The sequence below is a fragment of the Aptenodytes forsteri genome, unplaced genomic scaffold (assembly GCF_000699145.1).
Source record: "Aptenodytes forsteri isolate BGI_AS27 unplaced genomic scaffold, ASM69914v1 Scaffold64, whole genome shotgun sequence".
In the NCBI taxonomy this organism is placed as follows: Eukaryota; Metazoa; Chordata; class Aves; order Sphenisciformes; family Spheniscidae; genus Aptenodytes; species Aptenodytes forsteri.
Genome location: NW_008794786.1, coordinates 687,810 through 700,449, shown reverse-complemented (window position 1 = coordinate 700,449; position 12,640 = coordinate 687,810). Strand labels below are relative to the sequence as shown.

Genomic DNA, 12,640 nt, shown 5'->3' with positions numbered 1-12,640 from the left:
CCCCCGGCCACGTCGGAGCCGGGTTTTCGCTGGGGATGGAGGTGATGAAGGTGATGGGGGAGATGAAGGACCTGCCCCAGCCCCCGGCTTTTGTTTCTCTGCTCCCGGAGGGGGCAGCCCGGGGAGGGGAGCCCGGTCGGGGTGCCCGGTGCTCTGCAAGCGCAGCCCCTTCCCCAGCGAGTCCTGCCCAGGGCCAGGACCCCAGCAGGGGGGAAACCAGCATCCCCCACCTTCCTCCCCTTTTTCCAGGTCTGTGTGGATGCTGCAGGGCTGCCCTTGAGCAGATTCCGCCCCCCAAATGTCAGCGCATCCCCTTTCCCCTGCCCCAGTTGCCTGAGGGTGGGACTGGGACTGGGACCATGAGTGGGACTGGGAGCTCTGGGCAGCCCCGGGTTCAGGACTCAGCTGACACTGGTGTCCCCGTAGCCACCCCGTTGGCTGTGCTGGAGCTGATGGAGCAGCTGTAGGGCTTTTAATCCGCCCTGCAGTCGGAGCCCACCGAGTCCACGTACAGCTGGGCCACATCCTGCTGCGTTCCCAGGCAGGACGTGGTGCAGAGGTCTCAAGCAAATCCTAATTTTCATGGTCTGCTTGTGGGTTTCTTGTCTCTCCCGCCCCTCTTGAATTCCCGGCCCCAGCTGCCTGTTTTGTTCCTGGCTCTTGCGCCAGCATCTTTCCTGCATCTCCTCTCCAGCCCTCTGTGTTTCTTCTGCCTTGGGCGGCCCTGTCCGGGCTCAGGGTCTTCGTACCAGGGGCTGTGCGGGGCTGGAGTCGGTCAATCTTTGTCCTGAACCAACTGTCCTCCTCTGGGGGATCGAGTCCGTTGGAAGGAAACCAGTGGATGGTTGAAACCAAGTTCCTCTTCCCACAGGAAAGGAGAATGAATTGAACCCACTTGTTTTGGGATGGGAGCTCGGTGCCTGGTGACACAAAGGGAGAGCATCTCCCTCTGCTATGAGCTGAGCCATCCCTACTTGAAAATTAAGTTTTCGGCTACAGCAGGCTTTTTCCTGCAGTGGGTTTCTTGTGGTTCTTTCAGGCAATGTGGGATGGAGACGTTCGAAAATGAAAGGTATCCAAAATAACGGGCCGGACAGGCTTCCCATTCCACAGTTGTTTCCTACACTCCTCTTCCGTGGGATACTGGGAAACTACCAGTTTGGTAGGGTGACTTCATCAGGCAATTCCCTCTTTGTCTAATTTCCTCTCCTTTTAAAGAAAAAAATCAGTATTCTGGAGAAAAAAAGAGAGCAAAATCCCTAAAAATTCAAACTGGATTTCCAAAGTGACAACCTTCTGAAACATTTCTGTGGGAATACTGCGCTGCAAAGTGCAGGGAAGGGGGGAAGACGCTGGGCTCGCCTCTTGAACAGAGCCCCAAACCTAGTGATTTTCTTCTGGGCTGGATTCTGGTGCACAGGACCAGCAAGGGACGGGAGCTGCAGGCAGGGACGCTGCGTTTGGGACAGGTCCCCAAGGGTGGAGTGAAAGTAAGCCTCAGACTGCAGCCTGGAGGGGTTTTGGAGCAGATCTGCAGCCGTTTCTGGGCTGCTCTTCCCACACAAAGCGGGTGCAGCCCTGTGGTCCCACCAGGAGGCTGGCAGAAGGTATGTGGACCCACTCCATCCTGGCTCAGCCAGACCCCTCCATCCGTCCCAAAGATGGTCCTTCACCACCTTCGCCCACCAGATTTCCGAGCATCCGACAGACCCCTGTTACTCTGCCGAAGAGTTAATTGGGGACACATGGTCCTCCGGGGATACGATGGCTGCGCGCAGCAATTAACACCCTAATCCCGCCCGCAAGCCCCATCACACATATTAAAAGTGGGATTTTCCACGTGGGGTGGACAGGGGCAGTGGAGCCAGGGCTTGGGCAGCACACTTTCAGCAAAGCTGCTTAGATGCTAAGCTTTATTAAATGAGTCAGGCACGATGACAGGATTTTTGGGGCTGATTAACATGAAACCCAGGCTGGTGTGTGCGGTGTGACTGCGTTCGTTATGGCAGAGGGAAACGAAGGTTCAAGCAAATGTGCTCAGGTTAGAAGAGCTCAGGCAGGAAAATCTCCAGAGGCAGCTCAGCAGAGGACCTTTACTTTCAGGCTCCCTTTTGCAACCCACAACGGGACAAATCAGGGTTGAAGCCACAAGGGGAGGGACTCATGAGTGGGAATAACCCCAAAATTGAATTGTTGGAAGCCCTGGGCCCTGGAAAAGAGCTGCTGGGCCCCAGGGAGAGGCTTCAGTGGCTCCCCCAAAAATTCAGCAGAAATTATTGTAGATAGATAAATAGATAGATGATGGATAAATAGATTCTGTAGGTACCATTGGTGGACGGAAAGCAATTGATGCCTCTGGAAGATGATTTTGACCTCAGTTCCTAATGCCCTCAGCATGTTGAGTGACTCTCCTGCTGGAATTCGTTAACATCTCCTTGTCCCTTTGTTGCAGAGATCAGAGATGACCAAGACGTATGCCAAGCCCAAAGAGATGGCGGAGCTTGTGAGCGCCCAAGCTTGGATGGATGAAACGTTGGGCTCCAAAGATGAGCTGAAGGAAGAGGACAGCAGGCAAGGTCCTTTTGGATTGATGTCTGGCTTGAATGAAGAGCACGACAGCATCGAGGAAGAAGAGGAGGAAGAGGATGATGGGGAAAAGCCGAAGAGAAGAGGACCAAAGAAGAAGAAAATGACCAAGGCGAGGCTGGAGCGGTTCAGGGCCCGGCGGGTGAAGGCCAACGCCCGGGAGCGCACGCGGATGCACGGTCTGAATGATGCTCTTGACAACCTGAGGAGGGTGATGCCCTGCTACTCCAAGACTCAGAAATTGTCCAAGATTGAGACACTGAGGCTTGCAAGGAACTACATCTGGGCTCTGTCTGAGGTGCTCGAGACGGGGCAGACTCCTGAAGGGAAGAGCTTTGTGGAGATGCTCTGCAAGGGCTTGTCCCAGCCCACCAGCAACCTGGTGGCTGGCTGTCTGCAGCTGGGACCGCAGACCTTGTTCCTGGAGAAGCATGAAGAAAAGTCCCCAGTGTGTGAATCGGCCATATCCAGCCACTCCTTCAGCTACCAGTCCCCAGGGCTCCCAAGCCCACCCTACGGGACCATGGAAACACATCTGCTGCATTTAAAGCCTCCGACCTTCAAGAGCTTGGTGGATGCTTCCTTTGGAAACCATCCCTCTGACTGCACCACTCCCCCCTATGAGGGTCCCCTGACGCCGCCCCTGAGCATCAGCGGGAACTTCTCCTTGAAGCAAGATGGGTCTCCAGACCTGGATAAATCCTACAGCTTCATGGCCCACTATCCCTCAGTCAGCCTGGCTGGAGCACATGGACATGCCTCTCACTTCCAAAACACAGTGCCCCGCTACGAGATCCCCATAGACATGAGCTATGAGTCCTACCCACACCACGTGGCCGGGCCTCAGCTCAACGCCATCTTCAACGAATAGCAAAGCAGAGTTAGACCCAAATTCTTGATGCAGAGAGAAGTTCAGCCGCGTCGTGGAGCTGTTTCTAGAATGGACACAACTGGAGCGAGGATATTGCCGCTATGGGGTGACAGACTTCTGAGCATCCCTGCAGGACATCGCTGTGGAAGGTTCAGCTGGCCCTCCTGTCCTCTCCCAACAGGTCTGCACTGGTGCCACCTCACTGATTTCTGAGCTGTCCCCAGGAGCCACGTGAACCCTTCCCGACAGCTGAACTCTGAGCAGCCACCGCCGAAAGCTGAGCTGTTGCCTCCCACTGCCTCTCCCCTAGAGATGCTCATGAAGGTGGCTTCACCCTGCAGGACTTTCTGTCTGAACGTGCTCCAGCACTTGGGATTGTCCGTTGCCAAGATGTTACGGCTCCTTTTCCTCCTTCCTTGGGGTGCTGGGGCATGGGCACACCTCTGTCTCGCATCAGGTGGAGCCAAGCCCCTCCTGCCCCTTGGGATGACCGGTTCCCCTTCCACACACTCTGATGGGGACATGGTTTTCCCAGTCCAGCCATGGCCAGGCGGGCTGGCAGAGATGGGTTTGATCTGGACCACTTGCAGAAGACCAACACGGTTGCTCCTCCTTGAAGCTTCCCACCCAACGGAGGACCTTATCTTTGCTGCCACCACATCATTCAGGGATGGCATGGTCCAGCCAGGCTCAGAGCTTCTCCGTGACCGTCCCTCCACTGCTCTCCTCCTGCACTGAGCCCTGCTGCCCGTCCTCTCCTGAGCCTCAGACCTCGCCTGTGACCTGCAACCAGCATGAGATTATCAGCACACGGATCTTGAAACCTCGTTAAGGGACTGTTGATCTTTCAGAGCACAAATATCCCGGCTGGAAGAGGAGCTCTCAGCTGAACCCTTGCTCCTGACTAGGGCCACGTCTTCTTACGGTTTGTAGTGTTATTTATCATGATCTGTGTCCTGAAGACATCCTGCCAAAAGAAGTGTGTCTTAATTTCCTGTTTTATTTATTATTTACTGTGTGTGGGGGGGTCTAATTTATTTCCTTCCATTTTACATGAAATGTGGAATGTGCTAAATAACCTCCTCATTTTCCAGTTGACTTCCAAGTGCTTAGTTGGAGTTAGCTTTGTAGAGACGTGTGGTTTTTGCAGTGCTGTTGCTCCAGGATTATTTATTAGCCATTATTTATTTAATTTATTTTCTTCCTGCCCTCACGGTCTATTCTCTGGTGATGAAACCAAGTATTTAACCAAGGGGTTACATATTTAATGTTCAACTACGTATTTAACATTGCCATTTCTTGGATTTTGGAGGTTGATCGTGCCCAGCAGCTCCCGACTTGTCCCTTGTATTTCTATATGAGCAATAACTTTTAAAGGCTATGCAACTATTTTTGTTTTCAAGAAAATCCAGGCAACTATTTTTGATGTCCCACGGGCCTTGCGAGCCCGGCTGGCCAAACCTCCCTGTTCTGCAGAGGTGTTTTTTATAGCGTTGGGAATTTGGAGATGACTTGAGCTCCGGAGGTCCCTGCCCAGCCCCTGGGTCCTGGGGCTTCTTCCCTTTTGTACTGAGAGCAAATGTTTATCCTTTTGTAAAGAAAGCGGAATTGGGTTTTTAGCTCAAATAAAGTTGTGGTCTTGTTTCAAGCAGCATCGCCCCGGGGCTGTTGTCTCTTTTTCTGTGGTCTTTAGCGGTTGGGGGGGTCCCTTGTATTTCTATATGAGCAATAACTTTTAAAGGCTATGCAACTATTTTTGTTTTCAAGAAAATCCAGGCAACTATTTTTGATGTCCCACGGGCCTTGCGAGCCCGGCTGGCCAAACCTCCCTGTTCTGCAGAGGTGTTTTTTATAGCGTTGGGAATTTGGAGATGACTTGAGCTCCGGAGGTCCCTGCCCAGCCCCCGGGTCCTGGGGCTTCTTCCCTTTTGTACTGAGAGCAAATGTTTATCCTTTTGTAAAGAAAGCGGAATTGGGTTTTTAGCTCAAATAAAGTTGTGGTCTTGTTTCAAGCAGCATCGCCCCGGGGCTGTTGTCTCTTTTTCTGTGGTCTTTAGCGTGGTGGTGGTGGTGATGAGGGGCTGCCTGGGGGGAACCAGAGGATCCGAACCCACCCCGTGCTGGGCTCCAGCTGGGATCCCTGACCTTGGGGCTGGGCTCCACGGGCTGCTGCCGGTGGCCAGCGCTGGCCCTGGGACCAGCAAGGGCCGTGGGACTCCCTGGGAAGGGACTCCCTGGGAAGGTCATCTCCAGAGGCATGGGGAGGGGGTGGGTGGTGGGGGGCTCGGCTGTGGGGCGAGGGTGGGTGCATTTAACAAGGAGCTGCTGCTGGCTCTGCCCAGGGGCTCTGCCCGTCCGGCCCCGGCGTTCATCGGGTGCACGTCACGAACACGCGCGCGCACACGTGTAGACGTGCACGCAAACACGCACGTAGTCACACGGGTGCTGCCCCAGACGCGCACACATGTGTGCACCTATATGGACGTGCCTATACAGGCGTGCACACACAAATACCACACGCACGTGCACAGACACGTGCAGACAACCCTGTGCACGCTGACACGCCACGCACGTACATGCGGATGCATTGTCCTGCACAGCTCTGCGTGTGCACACACCCTTGTGAGCAATGCATGGAGGCACAAAGGGAGATGTGCACATGCAAGCACACGCGCACGCGGGTCGGCTCTGCACCCGTGGCCGTGCAGAGGCACTGGGATGCATCCTGCCTGCTCCGCGAACGGCAGCGTTGTGCCTACGCAGGGGACACAGGCGTGCTGACTTCACCCCATCTAAGCCATCGCCCCTACTGAAAGCGGGGGGGTGCGTGACCCGGCCCCCGCAGCACCCACGAGTCCTCATTTCCCAGCTGCGCTAAAAACCCGAAACAGCTTCTGGCTGCCATCGGGGCCTCTCCTCCCCGCAGCCCCCGCGGCCCCTCGCGCGGGGACCCCACGCTCCACGTGTCCTCGCACAGCTCAGTGCTTCTCCGTCCCCCAGCCCCGCGCGCCGGCTGCTGTTGGGAGCCCGGTGGGAGCTGCCGAGAACCTGTGCCCGGTGGCCCGGCACGTGGCTGCCACTGCCCCGCGTGGGGCGAGGGCGGGGGGCTCTCTGGGGGGACCCGCAGCTGCAGCCGCGCTGCAAAGGGCTGGGAGAGATGCTGCGGCTCCGAGCGGGGACAGCGCTGAGCCTCACGGGAGGTGTGAGCCGGGCAGGGGGCTGGCGGGGAGAGGAGACCTCGTGTCCCCCCCAAGCAAGTGGGGAGCGGCTGCTTTGGGGAGAGGGCTGGGCTGGGGATGTGCCTACCTGGGCATGCACCTACCTGGGGATGGGTCTTAGCCTGCCCCGGTCTGTACCGTGGGCTGGGGGTTATTGCAGCCTGTGGAAATGGGGAGACCCTTCCCAGCATGTACGCACAACATATATATATGCACCCGCACTTTCTCAAAACACTCCAGCACTTACACACGTGTGCCCACAGAGAGAGAGACGTGCATAAATAAGTAGGTACAACATCTGTGCATGCACACGCAGACTCGCAACCCTCCTGCGCAGCTCTGTGCTGGATACCTAAGGCCAAACAATGCTCTAGGAGCAGCGGAATAAGGACAGTGGTGGACAGCTACGGACGTGCACACGTGTGCCCACACCCACAAACACGCACCCGAGGGCAGCGTGACCCCTCCCCAAACAATGCTCTAGGAGCAGCGGGATAAGGACAGTGGCCAAGCCCTGCTCGGTGCCAGGTCCCCCGGGGCGCGTGTGCGCCCGACAGCAGGGGAATCGCCCCTTCCAGCAGCCCCAGCCTGTGCCAAGAGGGCAGGGAGCCGTGCCAGGCTGGGGCAAACGCTGCCCTGCTCCTGCGCCGGCCCCCGCGGGGCTGCGCGTGTGCACGGGCGTGCGAGAGCACAGCTGGCCCCCGCGATGCGTGCGGGGGCAAGGGAATCCCCCTGCGTGTGCGCACACAGGGTGAGCGGTCCGTGAGGAGCTCCGGGGTCGTGGCTACGCTGGCTGGCACTTGGGCTTGTTTACATCCCCCATGTCTCTGCAGGACGCGGAGGCTCGGCTCTGCTGAGGCTGCTGTGATGGTGAGGAGCTGAGAACTGGCGCACTCGCTGCACCACACGGTTCCCAGCACCAGCACGGCCTGGGCATGATTGGGGCAGGTCCCTCTTCCCCTCTGGGTGGCCCGGATGGGGTCCGTCTTCACCCCACGCCTTGGCAGGGCCCCACGGCTGCCACGCCTTGGCAGGGCCCCCCGGCTGCCCCCCACCCACCTCCTCCCAGCGTGGGGGGAGGCTGGGAGAGGTCCCACAGCCGGGGGGGTGGACGGGGCAGGCAGGGTCTGGGTGCTGGGAAGGGCTCCTGGGGAAGCAACGCCGCTTTTTCACCAGCCCTAGTGAGAACCCACAGAAACGCTGGGGACGAGTGGGTGCCCAGGAGCTGAGCCCTGCGAGTCGAGTCCATCAGCTGCACTTACGCAGCTTTAGTGACTAATTAGCATGTAGGACAAAGGAGCCCTTGTTAAAAACTCTCCCCTTCCCATATGACGACACAGCTGAGACTGGAGGATGCTCCTTCTCCTGGAAGAAGGACCAGGGAGGCTGGAGCAGGTATCGGGAACCTCCGTCGTCTCCTCATGCTCCAGCTCCTGCGTCTCCAATTGCTGGGTGAGCATCGGTTTTGGATGCAGTGCAGAGACATCTCCGGACACCTCTTGGACTTCTAAAGCTTTGCTTTAAGTCCACCAGGGTCTCCATCTGGGCCCATGTGGAGGTCGGCTTGGATGGCAGAGCAGCCCTTCCAGCCCCTCTCTGGCACCCCAGCAGCCAGCCCCATCCTTGGGGGACCTGGCCAAAAAACCAGGACTCTTTTTTTAAGGATACTGGCAGGAGAAAGCCAGCTGGGGAGCGTGCAAGATGAAGGATGACCATCAGAGCTGAAAAAGCCAGCTGGGAACAACCTCCTACACCGTCCTTTCCTGGGCAGGTGGAGAAGACCCCCAAGGCAGGGATGCTTCATCTCCCATCCCACGTGAGGCATTCCCACGGCAGCGATTGGGGTGTCCAGCACCAGCCAGGCACATGGCTTGGTCAGCGGTGGTGGTGTCCATGGCAAAGCCACAGTTGGGAGCAACTCTTCATTCTGAGGGTCCTGGCTCCAAGTCGCCCTGGTTTCCACAGTGGGGCGGGAGTGCCCAGAGCTGTATAATTGCTAAGTCCTTTTAAACCCCAGATTTAAAAGCTGTAATTCTGATATTGTTTGTAATCTGATAACACTGTGAGCCACTGAGCTCTTAATGTGCCCAGCTTGGGAAACCACGAGGATTTTCCCACTAAGCCGAAATATCAGACTGTTGATTCCTGAGTTAATCGTCTTTTCCCCCTTGGGGACATCAGATTTTGGCAACTAACTTTCTTGCTGATTAGTGTGGGCCGGTGGGAGAGGAGCTGCGCGTGGTCCCAAGAGGATCAATGTGGTGGCACCACGCTTGGTCCTGAGGAAACTGGGATGTGCCAGGGTACAGCCTGTCTGCACCCACTAGGCATCGAGGGTTAAACTGGGCTTGTCACGACCCTCAGGCTCACACCGTGTGTTGCAAACCAACCCACCATTTGCATGTTTGCAGCCTTCAGGACCAGTCTCTTCTTTCCATGAGTCCAAGCTGTTGCTCCTGGACGTGGCACAGGCGGGTAACTCCTGCGCACGGGGCGTCCCCATCCCTGCATCATCCAGCATCCTCCACCAGCATTCCACCAAGGCCTGGAGCAGTGTGCGTGCGGCTCCAGCCGCCCAAGTCCTTGGAGCATGGGACTGGGCAACGTCGCAGCACAGGAGATCGATCTCCTTGGACATGCTGTGGGGATGGATGGCTGGGAGAAGAGCCTGGCCAGCCTTAGCTGCAGTGCCCCAGCCAGCGTGTCCCGGGCTGGGATGTCCTGTGAGCTTTCAAAGGTTGCACCTCATCCATCTAACCGGGGATCCGTGGCTGCCCCACCACCCTGCTACACCCCCTGCACCTTGCCCGGGCCAGGGGACCCAGGGGAGGGCAAGGTCCCCTCCCCACATCCAGGCCGGTGGAGGTGGGACCGAGCTCCCCATCCCGCCAGCTCCTCCGGAGCCTCCTGCCAGCGCGGGATGGGTAATTCGCACAAATCCTGGCGCTGGCTCCCCCGAGCCCCTAAGCTCTTTGCCGCGCTCCAGATCAGCCGCGGTTCAATCTGTTTGCAAAGCTGTACAGAGTGTTTACGCAGCGGGGACTGGTCCAGGGGATTAGGGGAAACGCTCCCCCAGCATCTGCTTGATCCAGCCGCGGCCAGTGTCGGGGCACCCCTTGCCTCGGGGGGCCATCCCGGCTCTCCCAGCCTTCCCAATCCCCACCCTGCCATGGGATCCAGGGAGTGCGCTGTCTCCAAAGGTGCTGTGGGTCCTCCTGGCACCCAAAGGGATTTTGCTGCTGGCAAAGGGTCTCACTCATAGGGGGGATGTCATGGTCTTACCCCAGAGCTGTTGTGGGTCCTGGTGGGCTGGCTGACCCCAAGGAGAGCTCAGGGCAACAAGAGGGACTGTCATGCACCTGGGAGAGGTGTCACCCCCCTCCCCTGGACTCCGGGGAGTCTCAGGACATCCCTGAGTGATGAACCCATGAGTACCTGGGCAATCCTAACCCTGTGCCAGCTTCCAGCAGCAGAAGGTCCCCTCTCATAGGGTCCACTCCTTCCTGAACCCCTCTTCAGTGTCCAGAGCTGAGCCAGAGTGTGATGACCATGCGGAGAGAAGGGGATGCAGACGCCACCATGAACTGAGTCTTACCCTGGCTGGGCTTGCAGGCAGCGGTGGCCGGGGTGAGGGAGGACGATGGGCTCTGTTTGGAGGATGCCACACGCAGCACTGCAGCCTTCTCCCCCTCTCCCACCATCTGCCCTGGTCTGGAAGCCTCAGAGATCATGTTTGAGGGACGTTCCTGGGGTGTCACTTGGACCTGAGCCCTGGTGCTCCAGCAGACTGGATGGAAAACACCTGGGCCACCAGAAGAGCTTGTGGGGACGCGGCTGCTCGTCCCCAAGCTGTGCCAGCCCACAGCCGTCCCACAGTCCGCTCTGCTGAGGGCCGTGGTCACCACCCGGGCTGCTGTTGGGGCAGTAAATCGTGTCCTGCAAGAGCAGAGCACGTCGCTGTCCTGCACACAAGGATCTGGGCTCCCGGCAAAGGCTGGCAGCCTGAAACATCCCAAAGTCAGCCTGCGGGAACAGGCGGCCCCGCTGCCTGGGCTGGGATGGGACCAGGGCTGCACGCCCCATCCCGGCGGCTGAGCAGCTCCGTCCGGACCGGCGGCAGCACAGGCAGCGCGGGCAGGGACAGGCAGCCCTGGGCAATCCCCGGAGCCCACGCTGGCATCTGGGTGGCACCGGGCGTTTCATTCAGCCCCTTCCTTGGCTGAGACGTGGGAGATGGCAGCTGTCACGCACTGGCCAGCACACACACACAGGGTTGGGGTTTTTTTATATTACAATACAAGTTCAGGAACCTCCCAGCTTAATCCCCACCAGATAAACTAACAGCGGAGAGATTTGGAGTTATTGACGAAGTCTTGCTGCTCGGGCGAGATTAGAGCTCGGCTTAATCTTGTAGCAGGAGGGTTTGGGGACGGTTTAATCAGAATTTGTACAGGAATAATCCTGTCTTTAAACTCGTCCCCGGCCCAATCCCTCCCAAGTTGTAATCAGGCAGGAGTCTCTCAGATGAAGAGGCCTTGGGGGGTATTTCCAGCCCAAGTGATGCAGGAGGAGCCCCAGAGATGTGAGCCAAGGGCAGGCAGGTGCTGAAGACCCCGTACGCGCCCACCCACGGGCACTGCCACCTCCTCCAGCCGTTCCCTGAAGGGGAAACTGAGGCACTGACCCCAGTAAACCCTGAGGTTCTAATTCTCGCTCTCCCCCTGTGTGGTGACTCAATACGGGTTTCTGCAAAGGATTAAACTTGCCAGATTCAGCCATATGCCCACGAGATGCCCAAGCCGGTGTCAGCCCTGGAGGTACCTGGAGGCTGAGGGGGGGGAACACTGGGATGTCACCTGGCCAGGAAAGCATGAATCCCCCCTGGACGATGGGATGGGCACCGAAAGGCAGGTGGCACGAGGATGAGCCCAACCCTGAGGACTAACCCAAAGCCGGGGGCTCATCCTGCTTCCCACAGCCCCCCTGTGCTCCGGATGGGGCCCTGAGCAAGCAGCCGTGCTGGGCTATTGGAAGGAGATCTCCCGGGCAAGCAGCCTGCACAAAACCCACCTAACTCACAAATAAAAGTTAAATCACCTGCAAACGATGTTGCAACCGGCATCGAGAGAGCTGGGTGCATGTTTTTGCCCTCCAAACCCTGCCACGGGTGCCATAAGCTGCTCCTTTAACCTTACCGTGCCTCAGTTTCCCCCCCAGGGCTGCCGGGATCGCCGGACCCTTGTGCAGCGCCAGCGCCCGGCGGGGACGCGGCTGCTTTTGTGCCGCGCCGGCTCTTTCAGGGAGCACAAAGACGGGACACGGCGGCACAGATGGACCCTTTCAGAGGGGAGCGGGCTCCTTTCTCCGTCTGCCGCTGGGCTCTGCCTTCCGTCGCAATCCCCCTTAATTGAATCCGCACTTTCATAGCTCATTACCCCCCTGATGGATTGGATTAGCCCGGGCTGCAGCCCGCCAGCCTCTGCGGGGAACAGTTGGCTGCTCGGCGTCCCCGCGGGGAGCAGGAGAAAGGTGCAGAGGGGGCCCAGCGGGCTCCCGGCCGTTAGCTGAAGCTCGGGGGCAACGGACGAGACTTCAGCTTGCCTCTCCAACGGCCGGACCCAGCCGTGGTCCAGCAGCGCAGGCATCCCTGCCCACTCGCCGTGCCGTGGCTGGGGTGGAGGCAGTGCCGGCAGTGGGTGCGTGGTCCTCGCCGTGCTCCCATCCTCTGCCCTGCAGGGTGTTGGACCCCCCAGGTGAAACGCTGTGATCTTGTTTTTCCCCGGTGGTATTTATTTGATCATAGGAAGAGCATCCCTGGGACGGGAGGGATGCGGGAGGGATGGGGGGACCAGCTCCAGATTGGGGCATCAGCGACCTAACCCTGCATCTTGGATGACTTTTGGCAGCACAAGAGGAGAGGGGGCTCTGCCACCCCAAATGCGGGGCAGGACGCTGGCATGCGCCG

General features: G+C 58.3%; 1 protein-coding gene across 1 annotated transcript; it reads left to right on the top strand.

Moving 5' to 3' along the window:
* The first annotated feature begins 2,461 nt into the window (after window positions 1–2,461).
* On the top strand, window positions 2,462–3,457 carry NEUROD4 (neuronal differentiation 4). Its single transcript, XM_009274408.1, has one exon. It carries the CDS (start codon window positions 2,462–2,464, stop codon window positions 3,455–3,457), a length of 996 nt encoding a protein of 331 aa, XP_009272683.1.
* Window positions 3,458–12,640: the final 9,183 nt, after the last annotated feature.